This window comes from Bactrocera dorsalis, chromosome 4 (genome assembly GCF_023373825.1).
Source record: "Bactrocera dorsalis isolate Fly_Bdor chromosome 4, ASM2337382v1, whole genome shotgun sequence".
NCBI classification, from domain to species: Eukaryota; Metazoa; Arthropoda; class Insecta; order Diptera; family Tephritidae; genus Bactrocera; species Bactrocera dorsalis.
This window is the reverse complement of record NC_064306.1, coordinates 18,085,685-18,110,337: the sequence shown is the minus strand read 5'-3', so window position 1 is coordinate 18,110,337 and position 24,653 is coordinate 18,085,685. Positions and strand designations below refer to the sequence as shown.

Sequence of the window (24,653 nt, the reverse complement as noted above, 5' to 3'; positions counted from 1 at the left end):
TGAAGTATAGAAAGCCCAAATTGTAAATTTTCTGTTTTTACAACTTTCTTCACCATTTCATCAATTTTATTAAAATCTTTCGAGCTAGCTCCACATAAATAACATTTTTGTGTAGATGTTGTTTCTGTTAATGCGTTGCATACTTTTCCATCAACCATAGATAAAATTAAATTGTGTTTAACTTCCAAATATTTATTTCCATAAGGTATAACCGAATTAACAAGATTTCGTATTTCTATACCAACTCTTTCGTTTTCAGTTCTAGAAACAGCTGTGGACTCTTTTACAAATTCAATTTTTAAAGGCCTGCAGAACCTGGTAGAAGCTGGGCGCGGATTTTGCCACATAATTTTGCTTCCACAAATCAACCTGATTGGAACAATACAGGTGATGAAAACTGATGAATCATTTGCACCCGGATTATGGTACGCTTGCTTATATGAGCTGTGTCCAGAGCTTCTATCGAATCCCCACTTAGTGTACAACCATAAATTCGTCATTTCCTCATCGTTCAATGTTTTAATTACGTTATTTTGGGCTAAATTTATACGCTCAGTGGTATGGTCTAAAAGGGCTTGCAAGCTTACTTGTGCTGAAATCTCGCAAAAATGCATGCTCTCACGTCTAGGATAACAATCCGTTTTTGCTGATTGGACATATGAATAGCAAGGAAACCTATCTGGAGCAGATTGCCTTATAACGTTGTACTGTTGTCAAGATAACTTTTCTTCCACCAAAACAAATAAAGCGTCTTCTTTGGACATTTGCTGTAATAGTGATGATTTGGCAATACTTTTATGAAATTTTTCCGCTCTCGATGGTGAACTTGCAACCTCTTTCACTATCTTTGACGCTTCCACTTGCCCTGAAGCTCTAAAGCTCATTTGTGCAGCATAAGCTAATAAAGGCAAAGGCACACTATCTCTTAAAAATTTACTTTCTTTTTGCTTCGTTCTCAAAATTTTATTTCAAAAATTTATGTGATGATGTTTATTATTATACATATGTAAGTAAAACGCGAATTTTAGACTATTCCGGAATATGTTCTTATGCATTTAAACTGCCGCTTATCGTAACGTAGGGTGTGAACAAAGCAAACAGCCATCCACTGAACAACAAAAACAATAACAAGCCTTTTTTTTGCAATTGCTGTATTTGTTCTTCTGCCTTGAGAAATTCGTATATATTTGACCAGGCAGTTCGCATAAAGAAATGCATATGCTGAGAAAGTGCGCAGTATTGGCGCAACTTTTTTTTTTACAAAAAGAAACTACAACAGACATAGATTACAGGAATGAAACACGATTTGCTTTACCCCGCTTAACTCACAACTATATGTCTGCATATAAGGTCGAAATCCCAATATTTTAAGGCTTTTGCCAAAAAAAAAATTAAAATACTTAGAGACACGTAAAAACACAAATGAAATCTTTTTGTATTTACTAAATTACTTGAACAAGAAGGCTCCATTACAATTTTCTCAAGATTTGTCCAGTTAAAGAAAATAAAAAACTTCGAAAAATGAAAAAAATCACGTATATCACTGAGCGCATACAAAAAGAAATAAACTTGCAATTTTCAGAGAATATTACGAGAAAACTGTAAATTTTTTGCCAAATATTTGTTCAGTTAGTGATGTAGAATTTTATCTACTTTTGTTTGATACCAAAAATTTACTTGTACCTTGAATTTTGATTTTTGAATTAATCTCCAAAATCGGCACATTTTACCCCAATGTGCGGCGCCAGACGCAAGCAGACAGTCGCGGCGCCAGACTCAGCAATTGTTTAACTAGACAAGCAGACAGTGCGGCGCCAGATGTCTATTGTTTCGACAAGCAGACAGCCGTGGCGCCAGATGTCTACAACAAGACAAATGCTATTCCATATACCTACAGCTATTGTTCATAATCAGGGATGCATATAGTAATACAAATACAACTTAATACTACTTTTGTAACACTGCCCTCCACTAAAGTCTAATCGTCCCGATTAGGCACAAATCCTCTTGAACCAAATGGGGCGAGCCTCTCCAAATGTACTACTTTCATTTTACATCGTGCTTTTCCATTTCTTTGTATGCGGTATACCACGTCATTAAGTCGTTTCATCACCATATAGGGTCCTTCCCAGGCTGTCTGCAGTTTCGGGGACAAGCCTTTCTTTCGAAGTGGATTGTACAACAGGACCAGATCACCTTCTTCGAAACCTTTTGAATTTGCCGCTTGATCGAACCGGTCCTTCATCTTATTGCTCATCAGATGCGTATGCTGTCTTACCATTAGATGCAATTCATTCATTTCTTCCTTTAAGGCAGAACAATAATCTCCATCATTTCTTACAGCCGTCGGATTCGTTCCAAACTTAAGATCAGCAGGGAGTCGCAGATCAGATCCGAAAATAATCTTTGCTGGCGTGTAACCAGTTGTCTCGTGCTTCGCTGAACGATACGCCAGCAGGAACATCTGGATGCACTTGTCCCAATTCCGTTGATCTTTATCGACGATTTTCCGCAGATGTTCTTCGAGCGTTCGGTTGAATCTCTCTACCATCCCATCTGATTGTGGGTGTAACGCTGTTGTCCGTGTCTTGTGGATGCCCAATAATGTACAGACTTCTTGGAAAATGGAAGATTCGAAATTCCTGCCTTGATCTGAGTGTAATTCGACGGGCACTCCGAACCTTGTTATCCAATTTTCTACAAACGCTTCGGCTACTGTCTTCGCTTCTTGGTTTGGTAAGGCATATACTTCTGGCCATTTACTGAAATAGTCCATGACAACCAGTAGATATTTGTTTCCGGCCGTACTGGTTGGGAACGGACCTGCAACATCCATTGCGACTCGTTCAAATGGTGATCCCACGTTGTACTGTTGTAGCCTACCGCGACTTTTAGCTTTAGGACCTTTAGCTGCCATGCACTCTACGCAATTACTTATCCATTCTGCTATGGAATCTCGACAACCGATCCAGTAGAACCGTTGTTTAATCTTCTCTATAGTTTTTGTAATTCCAAGGTGCCCTCCACTAGGTCCATTGTGATTTTCTTTCAATACTTTCGGGATCATGGACTTCGGTACTATGATCAGCAGACGAGACTGTTTGCCATCTTCGCTTTCCCAGGTACGATGAAGGTATCCATTAACGAGGTTTATGCTGTTCCATTGGGCCCAATATGCTTTTGCAGTTGGACTCTCGCTACTTATTTGTTCCTTTGGTGGTCGTACCCCATTTTCTTTGGCCATTACCAGCTTTGCAAGATCAGAGTCCTCCAGCTGATTGATTCTGATGCGGTGAGGAGTCCAATCATCTTCCGGTTCTATATTCAGTAATCGCACGTCGATTATACCTTCTTTTCCTTCTGATTTGGAGCAATGTTTACATTCCAGTGGACAAGGGCGACGTGATAATGCATCCGCATTTTTGTGGTGAATCCCCTTTCGATGTTCCGTTTCGAAGTCGTAATTCTGTAATCTTTCGATCCATCGTGCAATTTGGCCTTCCGGATTCTTAAACTGTAATAACCATTTTAATGCTGCATGATCAGTCCTCAGCAAGAATCGTTGTCCATACAAATACTTGTGGAAATGTTTTACACATTCCACCACAGCTAGTAGTTCTTTTCGCGTCACACAGTAGTTTTTCTCTGGTTTCCCGAGCACTCTGCTGTAATACCCAATTACTCTTTCTTGTCCGTCGATGAACTGAGACAGGACACCTCCAATTCCATAAGCGCTCGCATCTGTATCCAGTATGAATTTCTTTCCAGGTATTGGATAAGCTAACATCGGCGCCGTACAAAGTAGTTCTTTCAGCTGCTCAAATGCTTTTTCTTGTTCCAACTGCCATACAAACGGGCGATTCTTCTTGGTTAAATCATGTAAACTTCTAGCCAGGTTCGCAAATCCAGGTACAAAACGGCGGTAATACGTGCATAAGCCAAGGAAGCTGCGGAGTTCATGTATGTTGGTGGGTCGAGGCCAATCTTTGACTGCTTTTATTTTTCCTTCCTCGGTGTGAATCCCCTCAGTTGACACTTTATGTCCGAGATATGTGACCTGCTTCTTCCATAATGAACACTTTTTGGGATTCAAGCGTAATCCGGCTGATGCTATTCGCTGAAAGACTTCCTCTAGATTTTTCAGATGATCATCAAAACTTTTTCCCATGATGATAATGTCATCAAGATACACTAAACATGTCTTCCAGTTGAGTCCTTTTAACACATGTTCCATCAGTCGCTCGAACGTTGCAGGCGCATTACATAACCCAAATGGCATCACAGAGAATTCCCATAACCCGTCGCCCATACTGAAAGCGGTCTTTTCACGGTCACGTTCATCAATCTCAACTTGCCAATATCCACTTTGTAGATCTAATGTAGAAAACCATTTTGCTCCAGACAAGGTGTCTAAGGTATCGTCGATTCTCGGTAGAGGATAACTGTCTTTCTTTGTGACATCATTCAACTTCCTATAATCTACGCAGAAACGGGTGCTACCATCTTTCTTTTTAACTAAGACGATAGGTGAGCTCCATGGACTTATTGAAGGTTCGATTACACCGTTTTTGTGCATGTCTTCAATAATTTGGTTGGCATCCTCACGTTTTTGTAGTGGAACCCTACGCGGAGCTTGTCGGATTGGTTTAGCGTCTCCGGTATTTATGCGATGTTTGACAATGCCGGTTCTTCCTGTGTTTCCTTCGTTTGCAAATATGGATGCGTATTTTTCTAATAGTTTTTCTGCTTTTAATTTTTCATTTCCATGCAGTTCGTTCAGTAAATTATTTAGGAGTGTAGGACTTATCTGCTGTGGCTCAATAGTAGGCTTCTGTTCTGACCGTTCGCATCGTGCTATTGCACTTACATTCTGGCACTGTCCAATTACTGCTCCTTTCTTCAGCCTTATAGGCGTGTTGAATTCATTCACTACTCTGACCGGAATGGTGGCGTCTTCTCTACTTTTCACAAGCGTTCTTCCTACCAATATGGGTGTATCTATTTTTGTTGGTTCCACAATCCACAACTCTTCAGTCCCACCTCCTCCATTCACTTTAGCCCATACAATCGCCTCAGATTTTGGTGGAATACTCTGATTATCATCAACAATCACCCTCTTACTTTCAACGTTGGTCACATATCCGGTGTTTATAGGCATCTCCATGTTCTGGCAAAACAGCATTTGCTTGTTTAAATCCAAAGTAACCCCGTGATCAATCATGAAATCTACTCCCATTATAATTTCATCCGTGATTTCTGCTACGATGAAGGTGTGATTAACTTCCAGGGTACCAATCATCACTTCGCAAAACACTTTTCCCGCGACAGCTGCTTCCTCCCCGGTGGCCGTTCGAAGCTTGCAACCGACTAATGGTTCAACCGTTCCTCTTACCACATCCGGTCGGATAATTGAATGTGTGGCACCAGTATCCAAAGTAAGCGTTGACAGTCGTCCATTTACGATGCCGTTGATAGTAAGATTGTTGTCATGGCGACCTATTTGTGATATCGAGATGGCGGGGCAAATAGTTGTGGGAACCAGCTCACGCCCCTTTGAACTGTTCCGTTTTAGTTCAACGACTTGTGAGATGTGGATGCCTCGTCCTCGTTATCTGTTGGTTGTTTCCGTTTTGATGGGCTTACTTTTATATTGCAATTTCGGGCAAAGTGACCCGCTTTTCCACAGTTGAAACATCTTCCTGTTGTATTTACTCGCGGTGTAGCAATTGCCTTCAGAGTCTTCAATATTTTTTCCATCAGCGCCGGTTGTTCCATTTCAACCCTTTGTACTTTGTGTGCTGGTTTACTTAGTAGAGAAGCTGTTTCCTGTGTGAGGGCGTGCGAAACCGTTTCAGTAAACGTTCTTTTTGGCAATGCATATGTGGCGCGTTTGGTGTCCACATCACGAATTCCATTTATGAAACATTGAATTTTTACCCTTTCAATGTAATCCACAGGTGCATCTGCATTTGCCAAATGAGCCAGTCGTTCTATTTCAGTTGCGAACTCTTGCAATGACTCGTTCATTTTCTGACCCCTATTTTGCAGTTCGATCTGGTATATTTGTTTCCGGTGCTCACTACCATATCGTCTTTCTATCGCACTCATCAATGCCTCATAGTTGTCCCGTTCACAGTCTGGAATAGTCTGAAGGATTTCTGCCGCAGGTCCTTTCAATGATACAAACAAGGACGCTACTTTGTCCGCTGCATTCCAGTTATTGGCCATTGCTGTCTTTTCAAACTGAAGTTTGAAAATTTGAAATGGAATACTTCCATCGAATGTGGGTGCCTTCAATCTTGGATTATTTGTTGATGGTGCAGGGCCATGCAGTTGCAGTTCTCGCATCCGATTACTCAAATGAAGAACTTCTGATTTCAAATTTTCTTCGTCATTTTTTAACGTGCTTAATTCGTCTTCCAATTTTGAAACTTTCTCTTGCACTTGTGTATTACTTTCTGTAATCTGTTGTACCAAACGCTTTTCTAACTGCGTATTATTTTCAGTTATTTGTTGTGTAAGGCGAGACTCTAACTGTGATGTATTTTCAGCTATTTGCGTCATTTGCTGTGCCAGACGATTTTCTGTTTGCACTGCCTTTTCTGCATTTTCAGCTATTTGCTGTGCCAGACGATTTCCTGTTTGCACTGCATTTTCTGTATTTTCAGCTATTTTCTGTATAGCCACTAACAGCATGTTCATGTCCACACTCGATGATGTTCGTTGTTCTTCTACTTTTTCTTCTACCTTTGTAGAAGTTTCTGGCCCAACAAATTCGAACTCGTCCACATTAATTCCATCCGCTTCCATTGCTTCACGTAATAGTGCCTGCAGATCCGCCTTTTGCCCGCTTATCGGCAAATTACGCTCCTCCAGTTCCTTTTTTAATTGCTGAATTCTCAATTCTCCGAATTTAACCATCTTGAATTTGGATTATTTGACAATCCCACTTCTGACACCAATTGTTACGAATTTACTCTTGCTAGTTTACTTTGTTAGGTTCGTATCTCTGGATTGACAAATAAAATCAACACTGTTTAATTTAATTCAACAACTCTTTATTTCACAACTCGTCTACACTATAGCAGTTTACTCTTAGCACTGATTGATTACGTTGGCGCTGCCACGGCTTATATAGCCACGCACTTCTCGCTGATGCCGACGTGTCCTTCTAGAATATCGCGTCTGGAAATTACCAGAACATACGGCTATACGGCGCCAGACGCAAGCAGACAGTCGCGGCGCCAGACTCAGCAATTGTTTAACTAGACAAGCAGACAGTGCGGCGCCAGATGTCTATTGTTTCGACAAGCAGACAGCCGTGGCGCCAGATGTCTACAACAAGACAAATGCTATTCCATATACCTACAGCTATTGTTCATAATCAGGGATGCATATAGTAATACAAATACAACTTAATACTACTTTTGTAACAATACATTAGGGTGTTTTTTTTTTTAACTATTATTTTTTTTCAGTTTCCTTGAAATGTTTAGCCCTAAATATTAACATTAAAAACTGGACCAAGGCATGTAAAAATTGTCCATAGAAAATACACGACAATCCTGATTTCTTATCTTTAAATTCCCACAGATCAGAGGTATTTTAAGGCATCGCTTGACTTTAGACACATGTTTCTCAGAATTGTTCACTCTACAAAAGTGCCCACAGCAACAAAGTCGAAACTCACACCGGCGAGGTATTACGGGGCTCTAAACTTGATTTTTCCAAGAAATTCGCATTTGCACGAAATGTGAAGAAGAAGAGTGATCAATTCTGAGAAACATGCGTCTAAAGTCAAGCGATGCCTTAAAATACCTTTAAAGATAAAAAATCAGGATTGTCGTGTATTTTCTATGGACAATTTTTAGATTCCTTGGTCCAGTTTTTAATGTTAATATTTAGGGCTAAATATTTCAAGGAAGTTTTTGTATGGTATTTCCAAGGTAAATAAATGGTAAATATTTTACATAATAAAAAAATATATATGTATAATTTATTCAATTATTATCTAATTGACTTTATTAATATATTTCTTAAAATATTTGATTTTAGATTTATAAAGTCACTTGACGCAACAAGTGCCAAAATGATTTGCATAACATTTTTTTGTTTGAATTATTCAATTAATTCAAATATTATGACAGAAAATAGCAAAAAAAGAAAAAAAACAACAAACACATGCGGGAGTTGTAGCACATGAAAATTTTCATTAGCTCTGCTGTGCTACCGCTCCCAATTTTTTGCTACCGCTACGCCAGAGCATAGCGCAGAATTTAATTTTTTGCTCCCGCTCCAGCTATAGTTTTTTACCTAACAAAACTCGGAGCAGAGTAGAGCACTTCTTTTACATTGTTATGCTAAGGCTATGCTGTGGCTCCCGACAAAGTGAGAGCGGTAGCAAGAGTAAAATGAAATGCTATGGGAGTAGCGTAGTTTTTCAAACGCTGGTTATAGCTACCGCAAACGCCCATTAAACACTTTATTCACATTTTCACCTCAAATTAAATAAATTACACTATAAACTTTTTATATAAATCCACATTTTACACTTTTCGCAGGATTTTTACCTTATTTTAAAAATTGCATTTTACACTCGTTTGAACCTCATTTGTTTACCAAAAATTGCGATGAAATGGAGCGCTGTCATGTGATGATATGGCAATTCTCTGAAAGTCCTCTGTCGCAAAAAATTCCTCTATTCATGCATAAGGATATTTTCTTTTTAAAATGTATTAAGCAAATAAGTAATATTATAACAGTCGCAACCGAGTTGTCAAGCCGTACGGTCGCATTTTTCTTTTTCTCTCGCGGTCATTCTAGTGGTGTCTGTTATAACGCTACTTTACAGTTGTGCACAAATAACTTTTTTACTGTTAATTTCTCGCTGTATTTATTTCTTATTGTTAACTGGTGCTACATTTATAAATTTTTGCATACATAAAAAGTAATATTTTCACAATGCCCCCTAGGGCCAACAATCTGGGTAGGTTTGCCCTATTATCCTCAGCCCAGAAGACTAAAGGAAAAAAGCCTGAACAAACAACGTTGGACCCATTTCCGGAACTCCCCATTACAAAGAATGATGACCCCAAATACCTCGTTATTAAGTCGCGGGATGCCAGTAAACCTATCACTTCCATCTCCTGCTTCGCGACTTATAAAGGTATTCAATCTATCAGTAAAGATATTAACAACGTCTCGTCACTTCGCGATGGCAGCGCCTACTCCACCTTGTGAAAAATCAAAAAATTGCTAATAAATTCCTTTCTACTAAGAATCTACCCGGTGCAGGTGCTGTTGAAGTTGCTCTTCACAGCACCCTTAACTCAGTCAAGGGCACAATTTATGCCCTCTTTATTTGCCAACTTAGCGACGATGAAATAATTGAAGGTCTCAAGGAACAAGGTGTCTCTGCAGTCCACAAGTTTAACAAAATTGTTAAAGGCGTTCGTGTACCTACTGGTGCCGTATTATTAACATTCAATAAATATACACTTCCTAACAGAGTTGATGTAGCCTGGAGACCTCTTGATGTCCGTCCGTACTACCCTAATCCTATGCGCTGCAAAACTTGTCAGCTATTAGGACACACCGCTAAACACTGCGTAAAAACTCCTTCCTGTGTCATTTGCAACCTTCCTCCTAACCACTCTCCTCCTTCTGATTGCACCAGAGTTTACTGCGCTAACTGCGCAGGTGAACACCCCTCGTCCTCAAATGCTTGCCCTAAATTTATTCAATCGAAAGAAATATTAAAAATTAAAACTATACACAAATGCACCATGCGTGACGCCATTACCATGTATAATTCGGCACTATAGAATCAATACCATGCTAAAGCAACCCTACTTCCCTCGACTTAACTGTCTTCCTTGTACACCTTGAGTCTTCTTCACTTGCGACGCCACCATATAAGTTCTTCCATCAGGTCCGTGTAAGTTGAATTTAGATTAGTCGCCCTAAACTACAGAATTCCAAAAAGAAAGACGTTAACTCCTATGCAACCTGACAAATTCCAATCGCGCCTTTCGATTATTGTGTATAGCTTTTTTAAACTATAGCATCCCCGAAGGTTGTTTTCCAAAAGTCGCTGTCTAACAGTCCTCCTAGCATATGTTTTCGCCATATTTCTCGTGCATTGAAGCTCGTTTTTCTGTGGAAGTTGCAAAAGGATATTTGAGCGCCTTTTAAACCTACCCCTAAGTTGTCACTTTATAATGGCAAAATAACAACATATTAATATGCAAAAAAACGTTATCTTCAATTTTCAAGCAATACTATTGAAATAAGTAAGGGTGTGCTAATTAGTGTGCCACCGGTGTACATGTGTGCTGATATTCATAATTCCTGGTAATTCGCACTTATCAATTTTAACACCGAGGCAAAACAAGCTTTTAAAAATGATACAGAACCTCCCCTGACACCACTCCACTGTACTTCATAAAATAACGCAAAATTTCATTTAAAATACTATAATACAATTTATCAACACATCTGAACTTTTCTTTCATAACTATAGTTAGCATTTTATATATGTATACTTACATATGTATTCTTATTTCTTTTCAAATGGATTTTTGTTGCTGATGGAATGATTCCCGTTAAGAAAGGAATATAGAATTTATGCCCTTTGCGGCATTATAACTTTTTAACAAAACGACTTTCGGCCACGCTTTAAACAATTATTCTAGTTGATCCAATTCCGAGATATGCTTCATCTTTTCATGTAGAAGTCTATTCTGCACGCGCTTTAAAAATAATAACCCTGGTCGATCCTATACCGAAGTATTCTGAGATCTTCCGGGTAGAACTCTTTTTTGCACTGGCTTTAATAAAATAAACCTATTCGATTCAACACCTTTTCAAATTTTCTAAAGATTTTTACGTTTTTCATTGTTTATTATTAATTTCTTTTCTTTGTTGACAAAAAGGCAGATATGGCAATATCAATTATTTGCTGGCAAATGAACAGAATTGAATAAAAAGTAAATTAATGAATTAAAGCTAAATTTCTAAAATGTTTAAAAAATTACATAAGATTGCTCACTTCGTTAGTATTTTGTACAACTTCCACCATTTTTATTCATCCATTCACGTCTTTGTTGCATGCTGTCCACCAATTTTTGACATCATTCCTTTGGTATTGAATACCAAGCCATCTCAATTCCATCCCTTAAATCTTACACATTTTTGAATTTTTTGCTTGCTATTTTTGTCTTGTCATCATTCCAAAAATTTTCTGTTGCATTCAGATCCGGGCTTTGCACAGGCCAATCCAATATTCATTGTCGAGCCAATGCTTTACTACTTTTGCGATGCGCTTTGGATCATTATCTTGCATAAATGTCCAATTTAATTTTTTGTTTTTAATTTTAACCGGTCTGTATAAGATTCTTCTTCTTAATTGGCGTAGACACCGCTTACGCGATTATAGCCGAGTTAACAACCGCGCGCCAGTCGTTTCTTCTTTTCGCTACGTGGCGCCAATTGGATATTCCAAGCGAAGCCAGGTCCTTCTCCACTTGGTCCTTCCAACGGAGTGGAGGTCTTCCTCTTCCTCTGCTTCCCGCGGCGGGTACTGCGTCGAATACTTTCAGAGCTGGAGTGTTTTCATCCATCCGTACAACATGACCTAGCCAGCGTAGCCGCTGTCTTTTAATTCGCTGAACTATGTCAATGTCATCGTATATCTCGTACAGCTCATCGTTCCATCGGATGCGATATTCGCCGTGGCCAACGCGCAAAGGACCATAAATCTTTCGCAGAACTTTTCTCTCGAAAACTCGCAACGTCGACTCATCGGTTGTTGTCATCGTCCAAGTCTCTGCACGATATAGCACGACGGGAATTATGAACGACTTATAGAGTTTGAGAGAGGACTTTACTTTTCAATTGTCTACTCAGTCCGAAGTAGCACCTGTTGGCAAGAGTAATCCTGCGTTGGATTTCCAGGCTAGCATTGTTGGTGGTGTTAATGCTGGTTCCTAAATAGACGAAATTATCTACAACTTCAAAGTTATGACTGTCAACAGTGACGTGAGTGCCAAGTCGCGAGTGCGACGACTGTTTGTTTGATGACAGGAGATATTTCGTCTTGCCCTCGTTCACTGCCAGACCCATTCGTTTTGCTTCCTTGTCCAGTCTGGAGAAAGCAGAACTAACGGCGCGGGTGTTGAGGCCGATGATATCAATATAATCGGCATACGCCAGCAGCCGTACACTCTTATAAAAGATTGTACCTGCTCGATTCAGTTCTGCAGCTCAAATAATTTTCTCCAGCAGCAGATTGAAGAAGTCGCACGATAGGGAGTCGTCTTGTCTCAAACCTCGTTTGGTATCGAACGGCTCGGAGAGGTTCTTCCCGATCCTGACGGAACTTTTGGTGCCGCTCAACGTCAGTTTGCATAGCCGTATCAGTTTTGCGGGGATACCAAATTCAGACATCGCGGCATAAAGGCAGCTCCTTTTCGTGCTGTCGAAAGCAGCTTTGAAATCGACAAAGAGGTGGTGTGTGTCGATTCTCCTTTCACGGGTCTTTTCCAAGATTTGGCGCATGGTGAATATCTGGTCGGTTGTTGATTTGCCAGGTCTGAAGCCACACTGATAAGGTCCAATCAGTTCGTTGACGGTGGGCTTTAATCTTTCACACAATACGCTCGATAGAACCTTATCTGCGATGTTGAGGAGACTAATCCCACGGTAGTTGGCGCAGATTGTGAGGTCTCCTTTTTTATGGATTGGGCATAGCACACTTAAATTCCAGTCTTTGGGCATGCTTTCCTCCGACCATATTTTACAAAGAAGCTGATGCATGCTCCTTATCAGTTCTTCATCGCCGTGTTTGAATAGCTCGGCGGGCAATCCATCGGCCCCTACCGCTTTGTTGTTCTTCAGGCGGGTAATTGCTATTCGAACTTCTTCATGGTCGGGTAATGGAACGTCTGCTCCATCGTCATCGATTAGGGTATCGGGTTCGCCTTCTCCCGGTGTTGTGCTTTCACTGCCATTCAGCAGGCTGGAGAAGTGTTCCCTCCATAGTTTAAGTATGCTCTGGGCATCGGTGGCTAGATCACCTTGGTTGGTTCTACAAGAGTATGCTCCGGTCTTGAAACCTTCTGTAAGCCGCCGCATTTTTTCGTAGAATTTTCGAGCATTATCCCTATCGGCCAGCTTATCAAGCTCTTCGTACTCACGCATTTCGGCCTCTTTCTTTTTCTGTCTGCAATTGCGTCTCGCTTCCCTCTTCAACTCTCGGTATCTATGCCATCCCGCACGTGTTGTGGACGATCGTAACGTTGCGAGGTAGGCAGCCTGTTTTCTCTCCGCTGCGACACGGCACTCCTCGTCGTACCAGCTGTTCTTTTGCACTTTCCGAAAACCAATGGATTCGGTTGCAGCTGTACGTAAGGAGTTTGAAATGCCGTCCCACAGTTCCCTTATACCGAGTTGTTGACGAGTGCTCTCAGAGAGCAGGAGTGCAAGCCGAGTAGAAAATCGTTCGGCTGTCTGTTGTGATTGCAGCTTCTCGACGTCGAACCTTCCTTGTGTTTGTTGGCGTGCGTTTTTGCTGCACAGAGGCGAGTGCGAATTTTGCCTGCAACAATATAGTGGTCCGAGTCGATGTTAGGACCTCGGAGCGCAGGCACATCTAAAACACTGGAGACGTGTCTTCCGTCTATCACAACATGATCGGTCTGGTTGGTGGTTTTTCGATCCGAAGACAGCCAGGTAGCTTGATGTATCTTCTTATGCTGGAATCTAGTACTACAGATAACCATATTTCGGGCCCCGGCGAAGTCGATCTGCCTCAACCCATTTGGGGATGTTTCCTCGTGGAGGCTGAATTTACCGACCGTAGTGCCCTACTTAGGGTTGTGCGCTGGGTTTGGGACCCACCACGTAAAAACAGTACCAGTGAAAACTAAACGACAGCCTTGCTGTTAACTCGGCTATAATCGCGTAAGCGGTGTCTACGCCAGTAAAGAAGAAGAAGTGCCAAAGATACCTTCTTTGCCCATCCTGGCGTTGAAGTCGCCAAGCACGATTTTGACATCGTGGCGGGGGCATCTCTCATAAGTGCGCTCCAAGCACTCATAAAAGGCATCTTTGGTCACATCGCCCTTCTCTTCCGTCGGGGCGTGGGCGCAAATCAGCGATATGTTGAAGAACATCGCTTTAATGCGGATTGTGGCTAGACGTTCATTCACCGCAGTGAATGATAGTACTCGGCGACGGAGTCTCTCTCCCACCACGAATCCAACACCAAACTTGCGCTCCTTTATATGGCCACAGTAGTAAATGTCACAAGGACCTACTTGTCTCTGTCCTTGTCCCGTCCCGCATTTCTTGGACGGCGGTGATGTCAGCCTTTATTTTCACGAGGACATCAACCAGCTGGGCAGCGGCACCTTCCCAATTAAGGGACCGGACATTCCAGGTGCATGCCCTCAATTCGTAGTCCTTATTTCGTTTGCCATGGTCGTCATCATTGGGGGTTTTTTTTTACGTGGCGGGTCCCAAACCCAGCGCACAACCCTATGTAGGGGATGTTTCGCCTTTTCACTTTAGCTCGCCTTCAAACGGATGTTCTTAGGCTACCCAGAGGATACTTGGTCAAAGACCGGAAGTCGTGAGCTGCTTGAGTCATATGCAAAAGAATCGTTTCTGGCCACTCCCAAGTGAATGGCGATCAGAGAACTTTCCTCACTTGCGTGAACTTCTACACATGACTCCATCCTCCTGTATAAGATTACAATGAACAACTTTATTTTTAGCACTAGTTTTAGCTTAGCTGAATGCAAATAGCAAATAGCAAAAGAGAAGAAATACCGCTACAATCAGGCGATATTTGTTTCATTGGCGTAGCGTATGCAACTAAGATGGGGATGCGGAAGTACCCGTTCGCGGGGAAACGAAGCCATTTTCTGCATTTCGGAGATGCCCGCCGACTCGCAAAATGTCTTCAGGATCCACATTTGATTTCGACTGTCTTCCTGGAATTTGATTTGAGAGCCTTAATTTCTCGTCTGTATGCCTTACCTTAAGCTTGTTTAACAGTTACAAGCAGAGCCCATTCGTATTCTTCTAATGTCATAATATTTGACCTTGTAACATGGCAAAAAAAAGATCTTGGGTTAGTTCGTAAACGCAGTAATTTTGTGCAACCCTGCTGCATTCTTGCCGGCTGTGGTTGCTACTGCACAATCATTGCGATTCTACTGCCTTGCCATTGCGATTGTGCTGCGAAGAATTTTTTCGCATTTACGAACGCCAGAGAAATGGAATTTTTAATTAACGTAATTATTGATAACCAGGAAACTCAGAGTGAGAATATTTTATTGAATTACAATAAAAAAAAGGATTAAACAAGTAGAGAGAAGAAATCTTTTACTAAAAAGTGATTTAAAAAATTCGTGGGATCTAAATGTAAATAAGGCCTATTATTATTATATAATCATATTAATAATTAAAGTCATACATATGTAGAATTAGAAATCATTTTACTCGCTCTTCCATTTCGCCTTTGGTTCTACGCAGTTTCAAAAAAATTACTGCAATGGCTGCGACAATTTGCCGAAGTGCTGCAAACTGCATGCATTAAAAAACTTTTGACGAAGAGCAGTATTGCCGCAGGTTTTTTTGACGAACGAGTTGCCCCTGCAAATATGCAGTGCAACCAAGTTACTGCGTTTACGAACTAACCCCTTATTCGCACTCTTGTATTGAAGACACGACTAAGTATGCTGAATTTTCCAATGAAAGGAATTCGCTGACCATACGCAGAAGTCTTAAGTGATTATCTTGACTAGTGGTTATAAGAGTACGAAAAGGTTCACAGTCTGTGCCTGGAGTTGCCCCTCCGTTAGTTCTGGCACAACTGGATCGTTTTCGATGCATATATATCCAGAAGGTGGACCTGTGCACCATAGCGGATGATGCAGAATGCCTCTTCGGACCCGAAGAAGTGCGTGAGCTATTTTAGCCGCCAATTTACACCGCACCCTTTGGTAGACAAAACCAAGCGATGTGTTAACCGACGGCTGCGCAAAATGCCAAAAGACTGCCCGCCACTTACTTTCACCGATGAGGAGGTTCAGAATGTCATCAACAAATCGAAATCTTCCAAATCCATAGGCCCTTATTCCATGTTCAGACCGGCACTTAATCGCACGATTTCGGCTGTTGAGTGGTGTATCTAATCTTATAAATTTATCAAGATTTCGCCACTCAAAAATGACAGTTCCCTTCACTTCATTGAAATGATTTCAAACTGATAAGAGACCGTAGTGCCAAAGATACCGTCGTTAAAGTCGGCAGGCACGATTTTGATATCGTGGCGGGGGAAGATCTCAAGTGTTCATAGAAAACAGCTTTGGTCACATCATCCTTCTCTTCCGTCGGATTGTGACTAGACGTTCATCCACTGGAATGAATGCCAGGACTCGATGATGGAGTCTGTCTCCAACCACGAATCCCATTCTGAATTTGCGCTTTTTATATGGCCACTTTAGTAAATGCCACAAGGACTTACTCGTCTCAGTCTTTCTCCCATCCAGCGCACTCCTTAGATAGCGTGATGAACAGTTTTACCTTAGTGATATTTGAGCTTTGCAATAAAAATGGGGAAAGTTGGGGCTAACGATAGTCAGTAGTTTGAATAATTCGTTTGTAACCATTTCCTCACAATAAAATTGCATTTTCATAAAAAATAGTAGGAACTTGGTGACGCGCCTAATAAAGAAATAAAAAACTAACATAAAATAGCAAGGTAACAGCTAAATGTTATGTGTTTATCCCTTGTACATAAAAAATTGATTCAACCATAATAATTGAACTCTTTAATTTCAGACACAAGTAAAGTACTGTACGGATATTTTCAATACAGGCGAAAATGTTATATATCTCCATTGCATGGGAAGTTCTATTAACCGTTGCCTTAACTTAGCTTTACACATTATCAAAAATTACGGTCAGAGATTATTATACTCTATACATACATCAACAATTAAATTAATTGGTAAGTATAAACTGGCCTGTATAAAGAAAATACATATTGTTACGAATTTACTCTTGCTAGTTTACTTTGTTAGGTTCGTATCTCTGGATTGACAAATAAAATCAACACTGTTTAATTTAATTCAACAACTCTTTATTTCACAACTCGTCTACACTATAGCAGTTTACTCTTAGCACTGATTGATTACGTTGGCGCTGCCACGGCTTATATAGCCACGCACTTCTCGCTGATGCCGACGTGTCCTTCTAGAATATCGCGTCTGGAAATTACCAGAACATACGGCTATAGCCACGCACTTCTCGCTGATGCCGACGTGTCCTTCTAGAATATCGCGTCTGGAAATTACCAGAACATACGGCTATACGGCGCCAGACGCAAGCAGACAGTCGCGGCGCCAGACTCAGCAATTGTTTAACTAGACAAGCAGACAGTGCGGCGCCAGATGTCTACAACAAGACAAATGCTATTCCATATACCTACAGCTATTGTTCATAATCAGGGATGCATATAGCAATACAAATAAAACTTAATACTACTTTTTGTAACACTGCCCTCCACTAAAGCCTAATCGTCCCGATTAGGCACAAATCCTCTTGAACCAAATGGGGCGAGCCTCTCCAAATGTACTACTTTCATTTTACATCGTGCTTTTCCATGTCTTTGTATGCGGTATACCACGTCATTAAGTCGTTTCATCACCATATAGGGTCCTTCCCAGGCTGTCTGTAGTTTCGGGGACAAGCCTTTCTTTCGAAGTGGATTGTACAACAGGACCAGATCACCTTCTTCAAAACCTTTTGAATTTGCCGCTTGATCGAACCGGTCCTTCATCTTATTGCTCATCAGATGCGTATGCTGTCTTACCATTAGATGCAATTCATTCATTTCTTCCTTTAAGGCAGAACAATAATCTCCATCATTTCTTACAGCTGTAGGATTCGTTCCAAACTTAAGATCAGCAGGGAGTCGCAGATCAGATCCGAAAATAATCTTTGCTGGCGTGTAACCAGTTGTCTCGTGCTTCGCTGAACGATACGCCAGCAGGAACATCTGGATGCACTTGTCCCAATTCCGTTGATCTTTATCAACGATTTTCCGCAGATGTTCTTCGAGCGTTCGGTTGAATCTCTCTACCATCCCATCTGATTGTGGGTGTAACGCTGTTGTCCGTGTCTTGTGGATGCCCAATAATGTACAGACTTCTTGGAAAATGGAAGATTCGAAATTCCTGCCTTGATCTGAGTGTAATTCGACGGGCACTCCGAACCTTGTTATCCAATTTTCTACAAACGCTTCGGCTACGGTCTTCGCTTCCTGGTTTGGTAAGGCATATACTTCTGGCCATTTACTGAAATAGTCCATGACAACCAGTAGATATTTGTTACCGGCCGTACTGGTTGGGAACGGACCTGCAACATCCATTGCGACTCGTTCAAATGGTGATCCCACGTTGTACTGTTGTAGCCTACCGCGACTTTTGGCTTTAGGACCTTTAGCTGCCATGCACTCTACGCAATTACTTATCCATTCTGCTATGGAATCTCGACAACCGATCCAGTAGAACCGTTGTTTAATCTTCTCTATAGTTTTTGTAATTCCAAGGTGCCCTCCACTAGGTCCATTGTGATATTCTTTCAACACTTTCGGGATCATGGACTTCGGTACTATGATCAACAGACGAGACTGTTTGCCATCTTCACTTTCCCAGGTACGATGAAGGTATCCATTAACGAGGTTTATGCTGTTCCATTGGGCCCAATATGCTTTTGCAGTTGGACTCTCGCTACTTATTTGTTCCTTTGGTGGTCGTACCCCATTTTCTTTGGCTATTATCAGCTTTGCAAGATCAGGGTCCTCTAGCTGATTGATTCTGATGCGGTGAGGAGTCCAATCATCTTCAGGTTCTATATTCAGTAATCGCACGTCGATTATACCTTCTTTTCCTTCTGATTTGGAGCAATGTTTACATTCCAGTGGACAAGGGCGACGTGATAATGCATCCGCATTTTTGTGGTGAATCCCCTTTCGATGTTCCGTTTCGAAGTCGTAATTCTGTAATCTTTCGATCCATCGTGCAATTTGGCCTTCCGGATTCTTAAACTGTAATAACCATTTTAATGCTGCATGATCAGTCCTCAGCAAGAATCGTTGTCCATACAAATACTTGTGGAAATGTTTTACACATTCCACCACAGCTAGTAGTTCTTTTCGCGTCACACAGTAGTTTTTCTCTGGTTTCCCGAGCACTCTGCTGTAATACCCAATTACTCTTTCTTGTCCGTCGATGAGCTGAGACAGGACACCTCCAATTCCATAAGCGCTCGCATCTGTATCCAGGATGAATTTCTTTCCAGGTATTGGATAAGCCAACATCGGCGCCGTACAAAGTAGTTCCTTAAGCTGCTCAAACGCTTTTTCTTGTTCCAACTGCCATACGAACGGGCGATTCTTCTTTGTTAAATCATGTAAACTTCTAGCCACGTTCGCAAATCCAGGTACAAAACGGCGGTAATACGTGCATAAGCCAAGGAAGCTGCGGAGTTCATGTATGTTGGTGGGTCGAGGCCAATCTTTGACTGCTTTTATTTTTCCTTCCTCGGTGTGAATCCCCTCAGTTGACACTTTATGTCCGAGATATGTGACCTGCTTCTTCCATAATGAACACTTCTTGGGATTCAAGCGTAATCCGGCTGATGCTATTCGCTGAAAGACTTCCTCTAGATTTTTCAGATGATCATCAAAACTTTTTCCCATGATGATAATGTCATCAAGATACACCAAACATGTCTTCCAGTTGAGTCCTTTTAACACATGTTCCATCAGTCGCTCGAACGTTGCAGGCGCATTACATAACCCAAATGGCATCACAGAGAATTCCCACAACCCGTCGCCCATACTGAAAGCGGTCTTTTCACGGTCACATTCATCGATCTCGACTTGCCAATATCCACTTTGTAGATCTAATGTAGAAAACCATTTCGCTCCAGACAAGGTGTCTAATGTATCGTCGATTCTTGGTAGAGGATAACTGTCTTTCTTTGTGACATCATTCAACTTCCTATAATCTACGCAGAAACGGGTGCTACCATCTTTCTTTTTAACTAAGACGATAGGTGAGCTCCATGGACTTATTGAAGGTTCGATTACACCGTTTTTGTGCATGTCTTCAATAATTTTGTTAGCATCCTCACGTTTTGCTAGTGGAACCCTACGCGGAGCTTGTCGGATTGGTTTAGCGTCTCCAGTATTTATGCGATGTTTGACAATGCCGGTTCTTCCTGTGTTTCCTTCGTTTGCAAATATGGATGCGTATTTTTCTAATAGTTTTTCTGCTTTTAATTTTTCCTTTCCATGCAGTTCGTTCAGCAAATTATTTAGGAGTGTAGGACTTATCTGCTGTGGCTCAATAGTAGGTTTCTGTTCTGACCGTTCGCATCGTGCTATTGCACTTATATTCTGGCACTGTCCAATTACTGCTCCTTTCTTCAGCCTTATAGACGTGTTGAATTCATTCACTACTCTGACCGGAATGGCGGCGTCTTCTCTAATTTTCACAAGCGTTCTTCCTACCAATATGGGTGTATCTATTTTTGTTGGTTCCACAATCCACAACTCTTCAGTCCCACCACCTCCATTCACTTTGGCCCATACAATCGCCTCAGATTTTGGTGGAATACTCTGATTATCATCAACAATCACCCTCTTACTTTCAACGTTGGTCACATATCCGGTGTTTATAGGCATCTCCATGTTCTGGCAAAACAGCATTTGCTTGTTTAAATCCAAAGTAACCCCATGATCAATCATGAAATCTACTCCCATTATAATTTCATCCGTGATTTCTGCTACGATGAAGGTGTGATTAACTTCCAGGGTACCAATCATCACTTTGCAAAACACTTTTCCCGCGACAGCTGCTTCCTCCCCGGTGGCCGTTCGAAGCTTGCAACCGACTAATGGTTTAACCGTTCCTCTTACCACATCCGGTCGGATAATTGAATGTGTGGCACCAGTATCCAAAGTAAGCGTTGACAGTCGTCCATTTACGACGCCGTTGATAGTAAGATTGTTGTCATGGCGACCTATTTGTGATATCGAGATGGCGGGGCAAATAGTTGTGGGAACCAGCTCACGCCCCTTTGAACTGTTCCGTTTTAGTTTAACGACTTGTGAGATGTGGATGCTCCGTCCTCGTTATCTGTTGGTTGTTTCCGTTTTGATGGGTTTACTTTTATATTGCAATTTCGGGCAAAGTGACCCGCTTTTCCACAGTTGAAACATCTTCCTGTTGTATTTACTCGCGGTGCAGCAATTGTCTTCAGAGTCTTCAATATTTCTTCCATCAGCGCCGGTTGTTCCATTTCAACCCTTTGTACTTTGTGTGCTGGTTTACTTAGTAGGGAAGCTGTTTCCTGTGTGAGGGCGTGCGAAACCGTTTCAGCAAACGTTCTTTTTGGCAATGCATATGTGGCGCGTTTGGTGTCCACATCACGAATTCCATTTATGAAACATTGAATTTTTACCCTCTCAATGTAATCCACAGGTGCATCTGCATTTGCCAAATGAGCCAGTCGTTCTATTTCAGTTGCGAACTCTTGCAATGACTCGTTCATTTTCTGACCCCTATTTTGCAGTTCGATCTGGTATATTTGTTTCCGGTGCTCACTACCATATCGTCTTTCTATCGCACTCATCAATGCCTCATAGTTGTCCCGTTCACAGTCTGGAATAGTCTGAAGGATTTCTGCCGCAGGCCCTTTCAATGATACAAACAAGGACGCCACTTTGTCCGCTGCATTCCAGTTATTGGCCATTGCTGTCTTTTCAAACTGAAGTTTGAAAATTTGAAATGGAATACTTCCATCGAATGTGGGTGCCTTCAATCTTTGATTATTTGTTGATGGTGCAGGGCCATGTAGTTGCAGTTCTCGCACACGATTACTTAACTGAAGAACTTCTGATTTTAAATTTTCTTCGTCATTTTTTAAAGTGCTTAATTCGTCTTCAAATTTTGAAAATTTCTCTTGCACTTGTGTATTATTTTCTGTAATCTGTTGTGCCAAACGCTTTTCTAACTGCGTATTATTTTCAGTCATTTGTTGTGTAAGGCGAGACTCTAGCTGTGATGTATTTTCAGCTATTTGCGTTATTTGCTGTGCCAGACGATTTTCTGTTTGCACTACATTCTCGGCTATTTGCTGTGCCAGACGATTTTCTGTTTGCACTGCATTTTCTGTTATTTGTGATATATTTTCAGCTATTATTTGCTTAAAAGCCACTAACAGCATGTTCATGTCTGCACTTGATGATGCTCGTTGTTCTTCTACTTTTTCTTCTACCTTTGTAGAAGTTTCTGGCCCATCAAATTCGAACTCGTCCACATTAATTCCATCCGCTTCCATTGCTTCACGTAATCGTGCCTGCAGATCCGCCTTTTGCCCGCTTATCGGCAATTTACGCTCCTCCAGTTCCTTTTTCAATTGCTGAATTCTCAATTCTCCGAATTTAACCATCTTGAATTTGGATTATTTGACAATCCCACTTCTGACACCAATTGTTACGAATTTACTCTTGCTAGTTTACTTTGTTAGGTTCGTATCTCTGGATTGACAAATAAAATCAACACTGTTTAATTTAATTCAACAACTCTTTATTTCACAACTCGTCTACACTATAGCAGTTTACTCTTAGCACTGATTGATTACGTTGGCGCTGCCACGGCTTATATAGCCACGCACTTCTCGCTGATGCCGACGTGTCCTTCTAGAATATCGCGTCTGGAAATTACCAGAACATACGGCTATAGCCACGCACTTCTCGCTGATGCCGACGTGTCCTTCTAGAATATCGCGTCTGGAAATTACCAGAACATACGGCTATACGGCGCCAGACGCAAGCAGACAGTCGCGGCGCCAGACTCAGCAATTGTTTAACTAGACAAGCAGACAGTGCGGCGCCAGATGTCTACAACAAGACAAATGCTATTCCATATACCTACAGCTATTGTTCATAATCAGGGATGCATATAGCAATACAAATAAAACTTAATACTACTTTTTGTAACAATATTTATAAGATATAAAGACTGCAAAGTTCCTATTTTTTATGAGATGGCATCTCTAAAATTGATCCCATATGTTTTGTAGTTCAACTTGAACTTTAATAAACAAATCGTTCGTAAGGTAGGCCGCATAAGTTCATTATGCTAACTGGTATAAACTAATTCTGGGACAAACATAGAAGAATTATTATCTACTAAAACTTTCCCTTAATTAAGATATATCCCATGTTGATAAATATGTGCAATATAAAGTCAACCGTAAGTTCATTGACTTAGATATATGGGAGTTAAGGAAAGTACTAAATCGCTTCTATCGATGTTTAACATTACACCACTTTACTTTGAAGAAAAGATTTGTATTTGTTGTATAAAATTAGCCGTAGTTCTTCGTAGACGCTACTGGAAAGAGAACCAATCTGATGGAATTTAAGATGGTGTCATGGAAAGTAGGTATAGCTGCAGTCGTTTTCTCTACTTTTCATTCGTAACAATTCGGTCAAGTAATTCCCGAAATATATCATTTATTTGTTTGCGTATATTTTGATAAAAATTCAAAAGTACATCTGCTCCTCAAGTTTTCAGCAATATTTAAAATAACAGTAACATGTTCATCAGAAACAAATGATTCCACTAATCCTCCTAAATATAAGTTTACTAGTTTGCCAGATAAATAAGCAAATTAACCTTTTTACGCGCCTAGACCATGTCCGAGCCATATTTTCTTGTTCTTTATTGGCGTAGACACTGCTTAGGCGGTTATAGCCGAGTTTACAACAGCGCGTTCTTCTTTTTCGTTATTTGGCGGCAATTAGGAGTTTTTGGTATTACTCAACGTCATAATTTGTTTAAACATTTTAATTAAAATTCGCCAGGCAGATCATTTCCGGCTACACTTTTGTACCGCTTGACTATCGCTAAGTAAGCCGTCGCGCTCTTGATGATAGTTGCACTGGAGGTTTATCTCTGCATACTAATTCTTCTTACATAATTCTGTGTGAAAACTGCTCGGAAAAATGTCCATTTAAATTCAGTACAAATGCCGACATTTTATAGTCGTTTTGTATCACCTAAAACTAATCGAGTTAGATATAGGTTTATAAGTATAAAAATGAGCAAGATGACCAGACGGGTTCAAATCCGGATCTGTCCGTCTGCCTTCCTGTGCAAGCTTTAACTTGAGTAAATCTTACAATATCATCATGAAACTTGTACTCGTGTTCCTTAGTCGAATCGGGAGGACGAGTTTATAAATCAATAAATTGCCATAAGTAAGCTGAAAATTAAAATAAAAAAATGTAATATGACACTCTAGACAGTGTTGAAATAAATCAAATCGGATCGCCATATAACGGTTTTGTTAAAAACTATCAAGAGTGCCATAAGTTAATAACTAAATGCGTCAGAGACATTTAATTTTACACCCGGGGTGGCAAAAGGGGAGCATATTTCAAAATTGGACATGGATATGGCACCGCCTAGATTTAAATGAAATCACGTGCCTCCGAACCTATTGGACCCATTTCAACCAAATTTGGTACATAGGATTACTTTGACAACGCCTATTTCCCATAT

General features: G+C 40.9%; 2 protein-coding genes across 5 annotated transcripts in view; one reads left to right on the top strand and one right to left on the bottom strand.

Annotated features, from left to right (window-relative positions):
• The window catches only part of LOC109579478 (transmembrane protein 203), a 31,827-nt gene that overhangs the window by 3,116 nt on the left and 4,058 nt on the right, over positions 1-24,653 (top strand). For 2 of the 4 annotated variants that reach the window (XM_049454738.1, XM_049454739.1), the window contains exon 2: positions 16,852-17,020. The exons of the other annotated variants lie outside the window; for them this stretch is intronic. The gene's annotated coding sequence lies outside the window, so the exon portion shown is untranslated. The remainder of the gene's footprint in view (positions 1-16,851; positions 17,021-24,653) is intronic. 4 annotated transcript variants of the gene reach the window in all.
• LOC125778132 (uncharacterized) lies at positions 4,995-23,404 on the bottom strand. The gene is made up of 2 exons (XM_049454663.1): positions 22,360-23,404; positions 4,995-6,747 (listed from the first exon to the last, which is right to left on the bottom strand). Exons 1-2 carry the CDS (start codon positions 22,531-22,533, stop codon positions 5,569-5,571), a joined length of 1,353 nt encoding a protein of 450 aa, XP_049310620.1. The 5' UTR covers positions 22,534-23,404; the 3' UTR covers positions 4,995-5,568.

Bases quoted from the DNA above. Each gene is read 5' to 3' on its own strand.
- LOC125778132 (XM_049454663.1), bottom strand. From the start codon at position 22,533: ATGGTTAAATTCGGAGAATTGAGAATTCAGCAATTGAAAAAGGAACTG. The intron at 6,748-22,359 runs GTAGAAGAAAAA...ACTTCTACAAAG, and splicing joins GGCCAGAAACTTCTACAAAG to GTAGAAGAAAAAGTAGAAGA.